The 19,912-nt window shown below is 46.2% G+C and overlaps 1 protein-coding gene across 2 annotated transcripts in view; it reads right to left on the reverse strand.

The window, feature by feature from the left end:
• Positions 1–11,941: 11,941 nt before the first annotated feature.
• Positions 11,942–19,912, reverse strand: part of KARS1 (lysyl-tRNA synthetase 1) — a 204,518-nt gene continuing 196,547 nt past the window's right edge. For both annotated transcript variants that reach the window (XM_033942265.1, XM_033942263.1), the window contains one exon: positions 11,942–12,191. In XM_033942265.1, coding sequence (XP_033798156.1) covers positions 12,108–12,191 — 84 coding nt within the window. In that variant the 3' untranslated portion in view covers positions 11,942–12,107. The remainder of the gene's footprint in view (positions 12,192–19,912) is intronic.

Raw genomic sequence — 19,912 nt, forward strand, 5'->3', positions numbered from 1 at the left:
GAGGTTCTTGGGGGGGGGGCGGTCGTTGGGGGGAGGGGGGTTTGCGTCGAGGGCAGGAGGGCCTGGGATCCCTCCTGCCCGTAATGTAGTGCAGGGTGGGGTTAGGGGGTCGCCGTGGCCAGGAGGACTTGGGCTCCCTCCTGGCCCGATCGTGTCGGGGAGTCGGGGGGGCAAGAGGGCTTGGGCTCCCTCTTGCCCCGATCGTGTCGGGGAGTCGGGGGGGCAAGAGGGCTTGAGCTCCCTCTTGCCCCGATCGTGTCGGGGAGTCGGGGGGGCAAGAGGGCTTGGGCTCCCTCTTGCCCCGATCGTGTCGGGGAGTCGGGGGGGGGCAAGAGGGCTTGAGCTCCCTCTTGCCCCGATCGTGTCGGGGAGTCGGGGGGGCAAGAGGGCTTGGGCTCCCTCTTGCCCCGATCGTGTCGGGGAGTCGGGGGGGCAAGAGGGCTTGAGCTCCCTCTTGCCCCGATCGTGTCGGGGAGTCGGGGGGGCAAGAGGGCTTGGGCTCCCTCTTGCCCCGATCGTGTCGGGGAGTCGGGGGGGGCAAGAGGGCTTGGGCTCCCTCTTGCCCCGATCGTGTCGGGGAGTCGGGGGGGGGGGGCAAGAGGGAGCCAGGCGGAGAGAGGGCAGTTAAGCGCAGTGCCTGCGCGGAAGGATGCAGCTCGGGCGACTTCGTTGTGTGAAACGAAGTTCGTTGTACGAATCAAGACATAAAGTTCGTTGTGCGCAGCGTTCGCTGTGCGAGGCGTCCGTTATGCGAGGCACCACTGTATTCCCAAGTATTTCAGACATCCCGATGCCCACGTAAGAGGAAAAGGTCCCCTCCAATCAATCGGGATATCCGAAGATAATGGCAACACCATTGATTTTTGTTTGTTTAAGATCAAACCAGAGTACATGCTATATTCATCCAGAAGATCCAAAGCCCGTTTAAGGGATCTCTGTGGGTCACCCAATGTCAGTAAGAGGTCATCCGCAAAGGCCAAAACTCGTAACTGGGAATCACCCTCTGGCAGGCCCTGTAAATCAGCGTCACAGAGAAGGGAACGTAAAAAGGGATCCAGATAAAGAAGAAAGAGAAGAGGGGAGAGCGGACTGCCCTGACGAGTACCCCTGGCTATCGGGAATGTTGACGTTCGAGTTCCGTTGATCAGTATGCTAGCAGTAGGGTCTTTATATAACAAGCGGACCATCTCATAGAACCAACCCTCAATTCCCATGTAGGAGAGCACCTGAAAAAGAAAATTCCAATTGACCTGATCGAAAGCCTTAGCAGCATCGAGACCAACCATAATCCCCTTAACACCCAGGTCTTGCGCTCGCTGTATGGCAGTTAACAACCTACGAACGTTTAGAACAGAATGCCGATGCTTTACAAAGCCGACCTGTTCCGGGACAATCAGATGTGGTAATAAGTGCGCCAACCTATTGGCCAATATTTTGTCCAAAATCTTAATATCTACATTAATAAGAGAAATCGGACGATACGATTCAATGTCTCCCTCCGGCTTTCCCGGCTTTGGTATTAAGGTTATATGTGCATGGTTCGCGCCAGCAGGGAACCCGCCCCCCTCCAAGGCCGCCGTGTAATAGGCTGCTAACGGCCCACATAACGATGGAAATAAAAGTTTATAAAATTCGGGAGAATACCCGTCCGGCCCCGGAGAGGTACCTTGTTTAAGTTGTTTCACCGCTTCCTGAAGTTCCTTCCCCTGTATGGGCCTATTCAAGTGTAGGCGGTCCCGAGAGGATAACCTAGGCACACCCGCATCTACCAAATAATCCATAACCTCTGGGCCCTCTAATGTTTCCCTTGTAGCGTAAAAGGAAGCATAGTAAGCACGAAAACTGTCGGCTATCTCAGGTGTAGTAGTCACCTCTACTCCCGAGGGAAGGAGAATGCGAGAGATATGGCGATTGGGTCGCTGAGTCCTAGTCAAAGCAGCCAGCAATCTACCATGCTTATTTCCAAAGGAGTAATAATGAAATTTAGCATAAGAAAGATATCGCTGCGTACGTTCGTGCAAGAGCGTGTTCAAAGCAATTTGCGCTGCGGTCATCGCCTCTCTCGATAGAGAAGAGGGATGAGCTAGGTATGTCCGCTTGGACGCACGATATTCCTTTTCCAATCTCAAAATCCCTTGAGAAATTCTTTTTCTCTGAGCCACAACATATGAGATGATGTCCCCTCTAAGTACCGATTTAGCTGCCTCCCAAAACAATAATGGTGTGTCAACGTGTTGTGCATTAAAGTGGACATAGTCATCCCACTTTGTCTGAAGGTAAGTGATAAAGTCAGAATGTTTAGTCATATAAGAGGGAAAGCGCCATAACCCCCGGGATGGAAAGCCATCACCGTGAAGAATGTCAACCCAAATAGGACAATGGTCCGACACAGAAAGAGGGCCAATCTCCGCCAAATGAACCTGCGAAAAAGAGGTTGTAGAAAGCAATATGTAGTCTATTCGAGAGAATGTATTGTGTGCCCTTGATTGGTGTGTGAAATCGTGGTCCATAGGATGTAAGAGACGCCAGGGGTCAGACAGAGCCAAAGTGTCACACAAGTAAGGAACCCCTCTAGTTATGCTAGATGACTGAGAAGTACCCGGTCCCGTTCTATCTAAGTCTGGGTCCATGACTTGATTTAAATCTCCCAGTAATATCAGAGGAATGTCTGGATCCCGAAGCCCATGGCGAACCAGAGAAGAAAAGAAAGCGTGATCATAATGATTTGGGGCATACACCACCAACAAATGATAGGAGCGGCCAGACATGGTAATTTTACACAAGAGGGTTCTCCCCGCTTCATCTCCAAATATACGTTCCACCCTGCCCGGGAATCCCTTCCTTATCAATAGTGCCACCCCCGCCTTCTTATTAGGCGAAGAAACTGAGATGACCTGCCCCACCCACCCCTTCTGTAGTTTTGCATGTTCCAATTCCGTAAGTCTGGTTTCCTGCAGACAAGCCAGGTCAGCGTGATGATGGTTAAGGCGCTGGATTAGCTTCGTTCTTTTTATTGGGGACGTGATACCACCCACATTCCAAGACACTATCCTAAAGGTTTTACCCCCCACTTACCACAAAGAATGCACCATTAGAAGCAGGTTCACCATATATTCCTCTCGGGCACCCAGCCCTCACCCAAGAGGAAAGTTGAAAATCCCCACCAGATATTGCAAAAAGAAAATACAACTCAGAAACGCAAAGACACACTGGAATATACTGTAAATAAACCCCCTTTTCACTCCCCATCCCCCCAACCCCAATCCCTCTCCCTCCCAACAAGCCCCCCAAACCCCCACCTCTACCCATCCCAAACGCTACTAAAGTTCCTAATGCCAACCGGGCAACAGGAAGGGTGATCACAAGTATGAAGCCATCAAAGCCCCATCCCCAACTTAAAACAAGTAGTCAGATAGAGAGACAGAAACTGCAGCCTGCCCTGAGATGCAAACCTGGAACCACCTTTTTAAGTCAGTTAGTGCTAGAAACCAGCATGTCCAGAATATTCAAGGTGGAGAAGAAGAGGAGGGCTCCAGGTGATTAATAAAATCTCCTGCTAAAGAAGCAGAGTCTAAAACGTGCCATTTTCCGTTGTGCTGAATTTTTAGTACTGCCGGATATAAAAACATAAAGCAGCGTTTCTGTTCGACCAGTTGAGCACAGAGGGGGTGAAACGCCCTCCGCTTATCTGTTAAGGCCGCTGAATAGTCCTGGCCAATCCGCACTGGATGGGATTCATAGGTCAAAGAGGCTCGCTTTGAGCGGTATGCTCTCAGCAGTTCAACTTTGTGCCGGTAATTATGAAGTTTCCCGATCACTACTCTCGGCCGCTGGTCCGCCCCAACACGGGAGCCCACCCGATGTACCCGCTCAAACCGTGCGGGACCCAGAGAAGCAGGCATCGGCAGCTCACTAGCCAGCCACGACTCCACTACAGATAGAAGTACAGAATCAGCAATGTGCTCCGGTAAGCCTATAAATCGTAGGTTATCTCTGCGCGATCTGTTCTCCAGATCCTCGAGTTTTTCCTGGTGGGAATGTAGCTGGGCTTTGAGCGTCGCAACATCAGACGCCATAGAGGTGGCCTCGTCTTCTACCGTCGAAACTCTGGTTTCTAGAGCTGTGACTCGCATGGAGTGATCTTCCAAAAGCGACTCCAATTTATTAAGTTGTAGTGAAATCTGCTCCATGCGAGGATCCAAGGCTTGTAGTATGACTTGTTGAAATTCCGTGCGCATTTCGGATGTAAACATCGGGTTAGTTGCACGAGGCTCCTCCGCCATTTTTTCCTCTCCAGCTTTGGCCTTCTCACGGTCTTTTTTTGCGGTTTTGGAGGTCATGGCAGGCTGCGATCTCGCCAAGAATCTGTCCATGTAATTGCAAGCCAGAAAGCTGATAAAGATTTTAGTGTTCCCACCGAATTTGTCTCAAATAATGAATGTTAAGGGAACAGGGCTCTGGAGCTGGCGAGAGGTGCTACCGACCAGCTCACAGCATCACGTGATCTCCTCATACATTTTTTAAATAAATAAAACATTGACCGTAGCGCATGTAGTGGGAATAGATAGTGTTCAGGCAGATTTCCTCAGCAGACAGACTCTGGATCTGGGCACGTGGATGTTGTCTGCAGCTGCATTCTGAGCCATAGATTGGCGCTGGGGTCAGCCCCGTTTTGACCTCATGGCCATGGCAAGAAATAAGCAGATCGCTTCTTCAGTTGAAGATCTGAGCCCAGGAATAGAGGGGCTTAACGCTCTGGTGCAATTGTGGCCTAAGGAGATTCTCCTGTCTTTCCTCCTTGGCCAATGATAGGTCGGGTCATTTGGCAGATCGTGGTCCATAAGGGCTGCATCATTCTGGTGGCTCCAGATTGGCCTCGCAGACTGTGGGATGCAGATCTGATGCATCTGCGCAGGGGTCACAGCCTTTGGCTGAGTGCCCATCTGGACCTGCTTACTCAGGGTCCAGTCTGCATGGAGGATCCAAATCACTTTGCTCTTAGGGCATGGCTCTTGAGCGCGCAGTCTTAGAGTGCAAAGGATATTCTGCTGTTATTGATACTCTTCTCAAATCTAAAACATTGTCCATAGTTTCTGGCAGATGAAATTTAATGTGGACAAATGCAAAGTGATGCACATTGGGAAGAAAAACCTGAATCAGTTACCGGATGCTAGGGTCCACCTTGGGGGTTAGCGCCCAAGAAAAGGATCTGGATATCATCATAGACAATACGATGAAACCTTCCACCCAATGTGTGGTGGCGGCCAAAAAAGCGAACAGGATGCTAGGAATTATTAAAAAAGGGATGGTTAACAAGACTAAGAATGTTATAATGCTCCTGTATTGCTCCATGGTGTGACCTCATCTGGAGTATTGCATTCAAGATGGTAAAGGGGATGGAACTCCTCTCATATGAGGAAAGACTAAAACGGTTAGGGCTCTTCAGCTTGGAAAAGAGACGGCTGAGGGCAGATATGATTGAAGTCTACAAAATCCTGAGTTGGATCGATTTTTCATTCCATCAAAAATTACAAAGACTACAAAGACAGGTTTGGACAAGTTCCTGGAGGAAAAGTCCATAGTCTGTTATTGAGAAAGACATGGGGGAAGCCACTGCTTGCCCTGTATCGGTAACATGGAATATTGCTATTCCTTGGGTTTTGGCCAGGTACTAGTGACTTGGATTGGCCACCGTGTGTATGGGTTACTGGGCTTGATGGACTATTGGTCTGACCCAGTAAGGCTATTCTTATGTTCTTAAGCTTCCACTGTATCACTAATGTTAGCCTGTGTTTATTCCTACAGGTATTCCATTACCTCAATGTTTTTTCTTCTCTATCCTTCCTCCTATTTATCATAGCCCAGAGGTTTGAGAGTGGCTATTGGGGAGGTGAAGGCCACTACATTCTTTTTAGGATTTTTTTCCCTTAATTCTTCAGTGAACAGCAGGGACTTCATTTCCCTTTTCTTTATCCGAGGCAGTCCACAGAACCTACTAAAGCAGACCAAATCTGGACTTCATTCTCCAGCTTGTCCATCTCAGATACAACAAAACTATTATCCAAACTGTCAGCACGTTGCAGTCCCCTAGACAACTGCCCCACCTACCTCCTTGTAACCGCGCCCAAACAAATCATCATCTGGATCACCAATCTTCTCAATACCTCCCTAAACCAAGGCCAACTACCAGAAACAATGGGGAAAATTGCACTTACTCCGATAACAAAAAATCCAAAGGCAAATCTCTCCATGTCCTCCAATTACAGACCCATCCCTGGCATACCTATTCTAACAAAAATCATCGAGATCCACGTAAGCAAACAACTTGCAACCTACATCGATTCCATCAACACAGAACTGAACTTCTCATCCTCACTTTAATCACCAAAACCAAACAACTCAGTACAGGATGCCAAACAATACTCCTGCAATTTCTCTCCCCTTCCCTCTCCACTCCTATATCTTCTCTTTGTAAGTCGCCTTGAGCCTGCCTAGGTATGTGCGACGCAGAAATAGAAGATTAGATTAGATTAAATTAAAGAAAGTTGTTACTCAATAAAACTACGGTTCATTAAAAAGGGGGGGGGGGGAAATCCTCCAACTTTATTATGTTAAAATTTAATTTGAAACTAATTTGAAAATTTAATTTTCATGGTGATAGATCACCGGCACTTTTGGCCAGAAAAAGTACAGCAAAACTCGAATACAAGTCGATCTGAATATAAGTCGAGACCCCCCCCAAGGAGGAAAAATGGTTGACTCGAATATAAGTCGGGCGGCTTAATATTCAAGTGTCCTGCCCTGTCAGGCTCTGCACCCAGCCCCTCCCTTCCAAGTGAGAATTTTCAGGAGCCAGTAAGGAAGCCGCTCAGTGCCGAGCAGTGCCAATCGTGCTGCTGCTCGTGCCACTCAGATGAGGAAATTCAATCGCACAGCCGGTTAGCAGCAGGGCAGGAGTTTGAAAAGCTTGCTCCTGCCCACTGCACTTCCACCACAGATTGGCAGAGGACCTGCTGCACCTGCACCTCCACCACAGATCGGCAGAGGTATGATAGACAGGGAGGAGAAGGTGGGCAGAGCCTGGTGGCGGCCTTAAAAATTCTGGGAGGGGGCAATGACCTGAATATAAACCGGAGCCCCCCATTTTTAGGCCAATTTTTTGGCCCAAAAATCCCAGTTTATATTCGAGTATATATGGTAGATCACGACCTGTTCGAAATTGGACATGCCTGCACTAGATCATAATCAATAGTGTCAAAGGCCGCTGAAAGATCAAGTAAGATAATGATGACTAATCTGTGAAGGTCAAGTTGATACAGTAAGTGTGTCGTCATTCCTATTAAAGAGTGCTCAGTAGAATGATGTTTGCGAAATCCTGTCTGGTTGGGATGCATTACAATCGTTGATTCAGTTAATTCTGAGACCTGATTAAATACAATCTTCTCAGTTAGTTTAGCCAAAAATGGAGTGTTTGAGATCGGACGATAGTTAGATGAATCCTGAAGGTTTTGTTTAAGCCTGTTGCTTCAGGTACCTCTACTTCACATGTGGGTGGTTGGGTACTAACTAGCTAGAGATCCTGGTGAAGTACAGCAGAGGTGGAGTGAAAAATCCAGAGTGTATTTCTTCTGTAGATGGCACGTGGCCATAGGGATACTACCCATCTGTCTAGAATGTCTCACCTATCTACTGGAAAAGAGTTTACCAGGGTAAATACATGATCTCTTTTTATAACTCCTCAGTCCCTATGATAGTCTAAAGCAGGGGTGTCAAAGTCCCTCCTCGAGGGCCGGAATCCAGTCGGGTTTTCAGGATTTCCCCAATGAATATGCATTGAAAGCAGTGCATGCAAATAGATCTCATGCAGATTCATTGGGGAAATCCTGAAAACCCGACTGGATTCTGGCCCTCGAGGACCGACTTTGACACCTGTGGTCTAAAGCAATATATAACCAATCATAAAATACTATATTAGTTATCTTACTGAAACAAGCAGTCTATTATAGGATACTAGTATTTTAGCATGTTACATTAATGGGTGCTAGAATATATGTCTGTCTGTATTTATTTCCGTCTCTCTCTCTCTGTCCTGCTGGCTTTCTTTCTGTCTGTCTCTCTCCCTGGCCCCCTTTGTCTGTCTGTCTTTCTGTCTCTCTCCCTGCCCCTGTGTCTTTCTTCCTATCTCCTTCCCTACTTCCCTGTCCAGCAGCCGCAGCATTCCCTCTCCCTCCATTTACCGCGAGAGGAGCCTCCATGGACCTAACAGCCCGAGCCCCCAGCAGTGTAACTTCCCGGTGGCTCCTCTCACAATCGCCGCCTTCTCCGATGCAGGAGCATCTTGTGAGAGGAGCCACTGCAGCGTCTTTGAAGTTAAAAAAAGAAACTTCGGCCCGGCTCCATGCTCGGCCGCCGCAGCCTGCAGCCATCGCGGCCTACAGCCGCTGACAGCCGCGGCGGCCAACATCGCCTTCTTCTGCCTGGATATCCGAATGGGAGTGCTCTACCTCATCCTCTGTCTTGGTATGGGATTCGGTAACTCTTTCCCTTTGTCTTGTGACCAAAAGCAATACCTTACCTAGCATCTCGGCTAAAGGCCCCACTAACCCATTCTATCTCACCTTGTGTAAAGCCTTGAGCAAGATGGATTCCGCCTTCATTTTGGAGGTTAAGTTCTCTGTAATTATCATGCCTTTTCTTATTTTTTCTCTCGCCTTAACCGCAGCCGGCAGTGCTGGTGGGGGTGGAGGGTTTTCAAAGGTTCAGCGACGGCGGTGCTGGGGGGGGTTTGAAAAGCTGTCGGTCGTGAAGTATGCCGCCTGCATACTTCATGGCCGACGGCTTTTCACGACTTTAAAAACTTAGCTGCTCCTTGGCAGGAGAGAGAGATTGGTATGCATGCGCACTCCTACCTGAGGTGCCCTACATCTCACGGAAAACGGACGCACGCAGGTGGGAGTGCGCATGCGCGGCTTAGTCTTTTATTATATTAGATTGATACATCAAAGAATTTAATTCACACTACTTCAAATGTTTCTCAAATAAGTTTTTAAACTTTTATAAAATAAATGTGGTTTCAAGTTTAATGAGACTTCCCAAACTTACTGCATGCCTAAAGCATACAGAGAACCAAATGTAGTGGGGACACAAGAAACATACCAGACTCCGTCTCTTCTATCTTGCTGCACTGTATGCATGGAACAGACTGCCTGAGTCACTGTGTCAGACTCAATCTCTTGCAGTATTCAAATCCAAGCTTAGAGTCAAAAAAAGGATAGCTGAAATCAAAATGGTAGAGCAAGCATGGTCCCTACTAAAAAATACTATCACCGAAGCACAGAATCTATACATTCCACAGATAACCAAAGGAAGGAAAACTAAAGCCAAAAGAGAACCAGCTTGGCTAACCAAAGAGGTGAAGGATGCAGTTAGGGAAAAGAAGGACTCTTTTAAAAAATGGAAACGTGAGAATACAACCGAGGCTTGGAACAGTCACAAAGACGACCAGAAGAAGTGCCACAAGGCGGTGAGAGAAGCCAAAAGGGCCTATGAGGAAAAGATTGCCCAAGAGGCCAAAAACTTCAAACCCTCTTTTAGATATGTTAAGGGGAAAAAACCTGCAAAGGAGACAGTAGGCCCTCTCGACGACCAAGGAAGAAAAGGATACATCAAAGAAGACAAACAGATTGCAGACAGATTAAATTCCTTCTTTGCTTCTGTCTTTACCAAGGAAGATGCCACTTCAATACCCGAAACAGTGAAAGTTTTCAAGGGAGAAATAGAGGAGAGCCTCACCACAGTGAAGGTGGATCTGGACCAGATATACTATCAGATTGACAAACTAAAAAGTGACAAATCCCCTGGCCCAGATGGAATTCACCCGAGAGTATTAAAGGAACTAAAGGTGGAAATCGGAGAACTACTGCAATCCCTCGCTAACATGTCAATTAGAACCGGACGGATACCAGAAGACTGGAAGATAGCGAACGTCATCCCAATCTTCAAAAAAGGATCAAGGGGAGAACCGGGAAACTATAGACCTGTGAGTCTCACATCGGTCCCTGGGAAAATGGTTGAGGCTTTGATTAAAGACAGCATAGTACAGCATCTAGATAACCATGACCTGCTGAAAGGTAGTCAGCATGGCTTCAGGAAAGGAAAGTCGTGCTTGACCAACTTACTTCAATTTTTTGAGGAAGTGAACAAACAAGTCGATAGCGGAGAACCGGTAGACGTAATATACTTGGACTTCCAGAAAGCGTTCGACAAAGTACCTCATGCGAGACTTCTCAAAAAACTACAAAGTAATGGAATAGAAGGGGATATACTAAGATGGATAGGAAAATGGCTGGAAAACAGAAGACAGAGAGTGGGCATAAATGGGAAGTACTCAGACTGGAAAAATAATTAATTTGTTAACTAGCGGTGTGCCTCAGGGCTTGGTTCTTGGGCCTATCTTGTTCAATATCTTCGTAAATGACCTGGAAGAAGAAACAACCAGTGTTATTGTCAAGTTTGCAGATGACACAAAGCTATGCCGGTCAATCAGGTCACAAAAAGACAGTGAGGAACTTCAGAGAGATTTGAAGCAACTTGAGAGATGGGCAGAAAATTGGCAGATGAGTTTTAATGTGGAAAAATGCAAAGTGATGCACCTGGGCAGAAAAAACAAGGAGCATGAGTATAAACTGTTAGATATAACATTGGGGAAGAGCGATAGACAGGACCCTAAAGCTGTCGGCTCAATGCGCAGCGGCAGCAAAGAAAGCTAACAGGATGTTAGGCATGATAAAGAAGGGAATCACGAGTAGATCAAGGGAGGTCATAATACCGCTTTATAGAGCAATGGTCAGACCACACTTGGAATACTGTGTCCAACACTGGTCTCCATACCTGAAGAAGGATATAACACTGCTGGAGAAGGTGCAGAGGCGAGCGACGAAGCTAGTAGAAGGTATGGAGAACTTGAGCTACAAGGATCGCCTCAGAAAACTGGGATTATTCACCCTTGAGAAGACTGAGAGGGGATCTGATAGAGACTTTTAAATTGCTAAAAGGAATCGACAAAATGGAGCAAGCTCACTCACCAGCAGGGGGAAAGGATGGAGAGCAAGAAATAGCCTTATTCACATTGGCGAATGTGACCCAGACTCGGACCAGAGGTCATGGCCTGAAGCTGAGAGGGGACACGGCCAGGACAAATGTCAGAAAGTTCTGCTTCACACAGCGAGTGGTGAACGCCTGGAACTCTCTCCCGAAAGAGATGGTGGAGGAAACTACCATTCTAGGATTTAAGGGAAAATTGGACGCACATCTTCTTGCAGGACACATTGAGGGATACGAGTGACTAATGTATGCGTCAGGGTACGCCTGGCTGAGCCTCCGCGTGTGCGGATCACCGGACTGGATGGATTCCAGGTCTGATCCGGTGCAGGCATTTCTTATGTTCTTAGTCCACTTTTTTAAGGCTGCTTCCAACTCCTAACTCCCACTCACCGTAAAATTATCTATGTCCTTCCTATCATTTTCTCTGCAAGGAACTTCTCTATCCCTTTTTGTCCTGTCTGTCCAAACTAGATTGTAAGCTCTTCAGAGAAAGGACTTTCATGTCTATTACATATCAAATGTACAGTGCTGCGTACACCATTCAGCTTTATAAAAACATTAAATGCATAGTATTCATGAGTGTCAGGGTACAATTCCTAGGTGCCTTGGTGATCTGGCAATTTCTGTGTTAAAGAATTTTGAACTGGAGAATGAGATTGCCAGCTTCAAGCTGTATTATTGTTTCGTGAATAACATGGCTGCATTATTGATTTTGTGTAATAATGAGGTATTCAGCTGAGAGTTTTGATTATGTGCAAACCTTTTGATATGTGTGTGTGTGTATGTGACAGGATTTTCCTATGTTTAAAACTGCTAAAAGAAAGACACAGCAAAGAAAATACATAATTTATACATTTACTCATTCTAAGTACAAATTAATTCTTTTAGGAAATTATCCTTATTGCCATGAAATCTGCTATGACAAGTTGGATCACAGATAAGAACTGTCTGCATTTCTTTATTCAGTGGTAGATGCTTAGTACTCAGACCTATGAAGCTTTTTTTCACACAGAGGTGCCCTCTGAGACTGTCTGGGACTGTGTTTCTTTCTTTTCTTCAGGTTTCATGGCAGGAAACAGCAGGACTTCCTATTAAAGTAAACATACACTCTCTAAATTATACTGTGGAAAATTTAAATGACAACTTATGAGCTGCAGTAGAAACACAATGCACAGTGATTCCCCAGTACCGAGTGCTCCGTCTAGTGTTACAGCTGCAGCACACAGTGGAAAAGGGACTCCCCAGTACTGACTGCTCCATATTCTGCTGGAGCACCACTATAGTTCATAGTTCAAATTATTTGATATATTGTTCATCAAGAGAATATATCAGCAGTTCACATAGGAGTACAACAGATTTTAGGGAAGGAAGAGGGACCGAACATAAGGATGCCTAGGTTACAATATGCAATAATGTATATATTAAAGAACATAATATTCAATATTAAGATACAATAGGAATGGGGGTGATGAGAAATGAACAACTGAAGTGTACGTACAAGGAGGGGTACAACTGTGTACCAGCAGAATTGAGGCCAAGAGGAGTAGAAGCAGTGGGTATACCTAAGCAGCAGACAACATCAACTTCAGAGTTTAACAGGGTGAATGCTTGAATAAACTTAAAAATAGAGCCTTAAAATTTTATTAAATTTCTGCAATGACGATTCCCACTGGATATTGAGAGGAAATCTATTCTATACAGTAGGGGCCGCTAAACTAAAATTCGACTATAATGAAATCCAAGAGCCAGATGAGATGGAATGGTCAGAAAGCTGTGTTGAGAAGAGTGAAGAGTATGAATGGTACATATGGAATGAGCGGGTTGAAGAGGGATGAGGCAGAGCTTGTATAAAAAAATCTGATCAATTCCAGGATCCTCAGCTACCAGTAGTTCCAGGCAAATACTGACTATAATTAAGGAACAAACTAAGGATTTTAACACTGATGTTGTTATCCATCTGGGAACAAATGACCTGGCCAACAACTCCAGCACAGAAAGCTTTTTGGAGCTTGGTGAGGGCTTGAAACCTTCTGTAAAGACTTTAGCTTTTTCTGAAATACTGCCTGCATGTGGAAAGTGAGAGAGAGCAAAAAGTAAAAAAACACAGAGGACTTTAATAGATGTCTCAAAACCTGGTGTCATCAAGAAGGCTTCAGGTACATAGAAGGATGATAATAATAATAATAACAACAGTTTATATACCGCAAGACTGTGAAGTTCTATGCGGTTTACAATGGTTAAAAGATGTTACAAATTAATTAGAATTAACAAGGTTAGAAGTTAGTTATTAACATCGCTAGAGATCAGTTATTGTGGAGTAGGATTGTACAGGTTAGTTGCCTAAATACTTCAGGAACAGATATGTTTTTAGGTGTTTCCTAAATTCCCCTTAAGTAGTAGGCGTGAGCAATTGTTCCAGATCTTTGCCCCATAATGCCGCTTGATATGAGAGAAGATGTTGATGGTGTTTAAATTTACATCCTTTAACCGGTGGGGAAACAAAATTCGAGTGTGAGCTTCTCTTATGTCTCTTGTTTGAGAAAGAGAAGAGGTCAGTTATATATTTAGGGGCTAAATCGAATAGTGCCTTAAAGCAAAAGCATCTGAATTTAAACTTCACGTGTGCCTCCATCAGTAGCCAATGTAGAAGTCGGTAGGAAGGTGTTACATGATTGAACTTCTTCAACCCAAAAATTAGCTTGACTGTCACATTTTGCACCAATTTTAATCGCCACATATTCTTCTGGGAAATTGCCAGGTAGGCGATATTGCAATAATCTAGTTGACTCAATATAAGGGATTGTACTAGGATTCTAAATGATGAAACATCGAAATATGCTCTAATGGACCGAAGCTTCCAGAGAGTAAAAAAACCCTTTCTAACTAAGGAGTCCACCTGGTTTTTCATGGTTAGACTCTGATCCAATGTTACATCCAATATCTTCATAATGGGTGGATGGGATAACTACATTTACTGATGCACAGTGATGTTTTAGTGTTAAGTGGGTGTGGCGAAGCAACAAAAATTTTTTTTTTTTTTTTTTTTTAAATTAAGCTTCAGTTTGAATTCAGTCATCCATTGCTCCATCGAGTTTAGTACTTCTGTTGCCTTAGGAGTGACTTCCGAGAGAGGGGTAGCGAATGGGATAATGATTGTAAAGTCATCTGCATAACTAAATAATTTTATCCCCAGCTGGGTTAGTTGTGCACCTAATGACGGCATGTAGACATTGAAAAGCAGTGGGGATAATGGTGACCCTTGGCAGTACACCAGATGGATTGCTCCAGGTATCAGAGAGATCGTAAGGAAACCTCAAAACCAGTCTAACACTTCTTCTCTGATACCAATTGCATCTAAGCATTATAACAGTTTCCCATGGTCCACTAAGTCAAAGGCAGAGCTCATATCAAATTGCATGACCAGAGCATTAAGGCCCTTACTAAACAGGAACCGTAAATTATCCAAGATAGCTGCAATTACTGTCTCAGTGCTGAACAAAGGTCTGAAGCCAGATTGAGTTTCATGTAGGAGAACTGATCAAGGTATTCCATCAATTGGGCATGTACTAATCCTTCCATGATTTTTACAATAAAAGGGATGGATGCTATTGGTCTGTAGTTGGTTACTAATGCTGATGATTCTTTAGAATTGGGGTTATTATGATATGACCGTTATTAGTGAGGAATTTTCCATTTTTTAAATTATCGGTTAAATAATTCAGCAAAGATAGTTTAAAGTCTAATGGAACTGCTTTCATAATTTCTGGGGGACATGGGTCCAAAACACAGTACGATTTAGAGTACTTGTTATATAATTTGATATAATTATTCCATTCTAAATTTTGAAAGGAACTCCAAGTCATGTCCGCTGGTATTTCAGTTCCTTGTATGTTAGTTAGTTGATGTTGGTATATGTCATTTGTTGAACAGTTATTTTTTAGGTTTTTAATTTTTGAATCGAAATGCTGTGCTAAATCGTTTGCTGAGGGTAGTTTATTATTATGCATGAGTTGAGTGTAGCGTTGGGAAATACGTGGAAGAACAAGAAGCTATATTGCACTGATGGGCTACATATTACTACAGCAGGAAAAAGAAACCTTGCAGAGAAATTTAGACAATATGGGGCTCATAATCAAAAGAAAAAAACGTCTAAAAAGTGGCCTAAATGGCTACTTGGACGATCAAAAAGCCTGATCGTCCAAGTACCCATAATCAAAGCTGGTTTTAGATGTATCTAAAACCAGCTTAGGCCTTTCCCCTGCCTCTAAACGCACAGAGAGAAAAGAGGCGTTTTTAGAGGAGGGGAAAGGGCGGGCGGTGGGCAGGAGGTGGGCTGACCTAGACCTAGGTGTGCAGCAGGTATAACCAAAACATTTGACAGGTTGCCTAGTCGGCACTTATACATTTTGACTTAGACCAAGTCAAAGCAGGTATAAGTGCCGAAAAAGGGGCTGCTGAGCTGATCGTGGCTGCTGCGATCAGCTCAGCGGCCCCAGCAACCTGCCTACCCCCCTACAGCAATGATCGCGGCAGGTGAGATGGCTCATCTCCCCTGCCGCGATCCACCCTTCCTCCCCCTCCCGACAACGATCAGGACAAGAGGGAGCTCAAGCCCTTTGCCCCGGCGGCACCCAGACTCCCCGATTATGTTCGGGGCAAGAGAGAGCCCAAGCCCATTTGCCCTGGCGGCACCCCGGCTCCCCAATTACGTTCAGGGCAGGAGGGAACCCAAGCCCTCCTGCCCCGGGCACTCCTGAACTCCCCAACATTGGGGCAGGAGGGAGCCCAAGCCCTCCTGCTCCGCGGCTCCCCCGATTACGATTGGGCCAGGAGGGAGCCCAACCCCTCCTGCCCAGGTGGACCCCCTACCCCCCACTACAATACAGGCAGGAGGGATCCCAGGCACAACCCCCCCCCGCTGACTGCCTCCCAACGAACGGCCGACCCGCGACCCCCCGGCGACCCCCATGATCCCTCCCCCCACCCCCTTTCCCCGTACCTCAAAATGTTGGCCAGACGGATGGGTGCCAAGCCCGCCTGTCCAGCAGGCCAGCCGGCTCCGGAAACCCCGCCCACAGGTGGGGCCTGAGGTGCCTGGACCAAACAGAATAGGCCCGGGAGCCTTAGGCTCCTCCTGTGGGCGGGGCCTTAAGCACATGGACCCAACCCGTCGGGGAGTTCGGGGGTACCCGGGGCAGGAAGGCTTGGGCTCCCTCCTGCCTTGAACGTAATCGGGGAGTCGGGGTGCCGCCGGGGCAAGAGGGCTTGGGCTCCCTCTTGCCCCGAACATAATCGGGGGGGGGGGGGGCCGCGGGGCAGGAGGGCTTGGGCTCCCTTTTGCCCCGATGTCGTGGGGGGGGGTGGATTCTGTAACCGGTGTTGTTTTTGACAGACACCGGCTATAGAATCCAGCTTTTAGGTGAAGGATTGGCTCCTCCTTCACCTAAAAGCTCTTGTTTTGGACATTTGGGGCTTAGGCTTTTTTTGGGTTGATTATAGGGTATAAGTTTAGACTTAGCGGTGGTCTGGGCGTTTAAACAGCTGAACGTAGAGGCAGGCCATTAACAAAAAAAAAAAACCTCCTTTTGGAAGTTTTTTTTTATTATAGACATTTTCCCTGCTTCTACTTTCAACGTGTAAGGCCAAAAGGGTTCTTGGAAATTTTTTTTTATTATGCCCCTCTATGCTTCTAGGCATTTAAACTAGAAGTTGGGGGTGGTGTTATGTATGAAGGACAATTATAGAGACCACCTCCAGCAAAAGAAAAGATGTGATGGTAGTAAAGATTGCAACGTAAACAATATCAGCAACTCATTTCTTAGCATTGCAACAGAAAGTGAAACGAAACAAAAATCTATATGAAAAAGGAGATTACCGCTGAAAAATAGCTGGAAAGCGATGACCACAAATGCTCGCAGTCTAAGCAACAAAGTTCATGATCTGCAAGCCCTGATGTTAGAGGCAGATCTAGATATTGTCGCTATCACAGAGACATGGTTCAGTGAATCACATGGATGGGTTGCAAACATACCGGGATATAATCTTTATAGGAAGGACAGAGATGGTCAGAAAGGTGGAGGAGTAGCTCTCTATGTAAAGATCAATATCCAAGCGACCGAAATGCAAGGGACCTGGGGAGAGGAAGAAGAGATATGGATCGCTCTGAAAAGAGAAGATGAAACTTCTATCTACGTGAGTGTAGTCTACAGACCTCCGACTCAATCACAGCAAATTGATAAGGATCTGATTGTGGATATCCAAAAGTTTGGAAGGAAAGAGGAGGTTCTGCTGTTGGGAGATTTCAACCTGCCGGATGCAGACTGGAATGTTCCGTCTGCGGAATCGGAAAGAAGTAGGGAGATTGTGGATGCCTTTCAAGAAGCTCTGCTCAGACTAATGGTGACGGAACCCATGAGGGATAAAAGGATATTAGATCTGGTCCTCACAAATGGAGAGAGTATCTCTAATGTTCGAGTGGGTGCTCACCGGGGAAGTAGCGATCAAACAGTTTGGTTTGATATAACGGCTAAAGTGGAGAGCGGCCGCACGATACTTAAAAGTCCTAGATTTCAAACGTACGGACTTTAATGAAATGGGAGAGTACCTGAAGAAAGAGCTGTTATGATGGGAGGACATAAGAGAAGTGGAAAGACAGTGGTCTAAGCTGAAAGGAGTGATAAAAATGGTTCCAATGGAGGCATTCGCAAAGACTCTACTCCTTGCATCGAGTGTATCGGTTCCAATGGAGGCATGGGCAGACTCTGCTCCTTGCGATGCATGCATTGTTGCCAGACCAGACACTCGCAGAGACTTCGAGGTCTTGGGCACTTTCAACAATACTGGGGGAATGGGCTGCTGAGCTACCTGACCTGAGGAGGTTGAGGAAGGCATCGCAGTGGGCGCCGGAGTCTGAGCCGGGACGAACGAGGCGGGCTTGATGAGACTTGGCGCCGCAGAGGTGGTAGGCTGTGGAGTTGCGGATGATGTCGAAGGCGAAGGTCCCTTCGAGGTCGATGGCTCCGTCGAGGACTCCATGACCAGCGATTCCCACAAAACGCAACGGTGCTTGAAGGCACATGTGGTGAGTGTGGAGCAAGGCCAGCACGATTTCGGGATATGTTCAGGCCCGAGACACCGAATACAGGTCGATGAGGGTCCATTAGCGAAATCGTGCGCTGGCACTTGGCACACTTTTTAAAACCAGTGATAGGCCGGGACATAGGCCGAAAAAGCTCTGCCGCAAGATCGAAGCCACGGGGCTGCGGCCACGTGGCCTGCCCGGTCGAACGGAACAAAGAATTTTTTTAAAAAAAAAACAATAAAACACGACGAAAATCAGCGATTAAGATCAAATAAAACCAAAACCGTGGAATTAGAAGGCACAAGTGAAGAAAACTTTGTGCAGAGAGTCGAAGAAGGACTTCTCGGCTCCACGGAAAAGTAAGAACTGGTCTGGGCGGGAAGGCACTCGCACATGCGCGGTGCGGGCAACTCGAAACTTCGAGTTTTTCTTCAAGCAAGACTGCTTGTGAAGCGTCCGCATCGGGACTCCGTTGGATCACGTCACCCATTAGTGAGAATACCTGCTTGCTTGTCCTGGGATAAAAATGGCTACGGACCTTTATGTGAAGAAAATAAATAAAAACAAGAGAAAAAGGAAGCCGATATGGTTCTCCAAACTAGTGGCGGAGAAAATAAAGGTGAAAGAGTTGGCGTTCGTGAAATATAAAAAAAACCAAGAAGAGGAGAGCAGAAAGGACTACAGGGTGAAACTGAAGAAGCCAAGAGAGAGATATGTCTGGCGAAAGCACAGGCGGAAGAACAAATGGCTAAAAATGTAAAAAAGAGAGACAAAAATTTTTTCAGATATATTAGTGAAAAGAGGAAGATGAAAAATGGAATTGCTAGGCTAAAAGATGCTGGGAACAAATATGTGGAGAGTGATGAGGAGAAAGCAAATGTGCTAAACAAATACTTATGTTCTGTGTTCACAGAAGAAAATCCTGGAGAAGGACCGAGATTGTCCGGCAAAGTTACACGAGAAAATGGAGTAGATTCTGCGCCGTTCACGGAGGAGGGTGTTTATGAGCAACTTGAAAAACTGAAGGTGGACAAAGCGATGGGACCAGACGGGATCCATCCCAGGATACTAAGGGAACTCAGAGAGGTTCTGGCGAGTCCTATTAAAGACTTGTTCAACAAATCTCTGGAGACGGGAGTGATTCCTGGGGATTGGAGGAGAGCGGATGTGGTCCCTATTCATAAAAGTGGTCACAGGGATGAAGCAGGAAACTACAGGCCGGTGAGCCTCACTTCAGTTGTTGGAAAAATAATGGAAGTGTTGCTGAAAGAAAGGATAGTGTACTTCCTTGAATCTAATGGGTTACAGGATCCGAGGCAACATGGCTTTACAAAAGGTAAATCGTGCCAAACGAACCTGATTGAATTTTTTGATTGAGTGACCAGAGAGCTGGATCGAGGACATATGCTAGATGTAATTTACTTGGATTTCAGCAAAGCCTTTGATACAGTTTCTCATAGGAGGCTGTTGAACAAACTTGAAGGGCTGAAGTTAGGACCCAAAGTGGTGAACTGGGTCAGAAACTGGCTGTCGGACAGACGCCAGAGGGTGGTGGTTAATGGAAGTCGCTCGAAGGAAGGAAAGGTGACTAGTGGAGTCCCTCAGGGTTCGGTGCTGGAGCCAATCCTGTTCAATATGTTTGTGAGTGACATTGCTGAAGGGTTAGAAGGAAAAGTGTGACTTTTTGCAGATGATACCAAGATTTGTAACAGAGTAGACACCGAAGAG

Source organism: Geotrypetes seraphini, chromosome 4 (genome assembly GCF_902459505.1).
Source record: "Geotrypetes seraphini chromosome 4, aGeoSer1.1, whole genome shotgun sequence".
NCBI classification, from domain to species: Eukaryota; Metazoa; Chordata; class Amphibia; order Gymnophiona; family Dermophiidae; genus Geotrypetes; species Geotrypetes seraphini.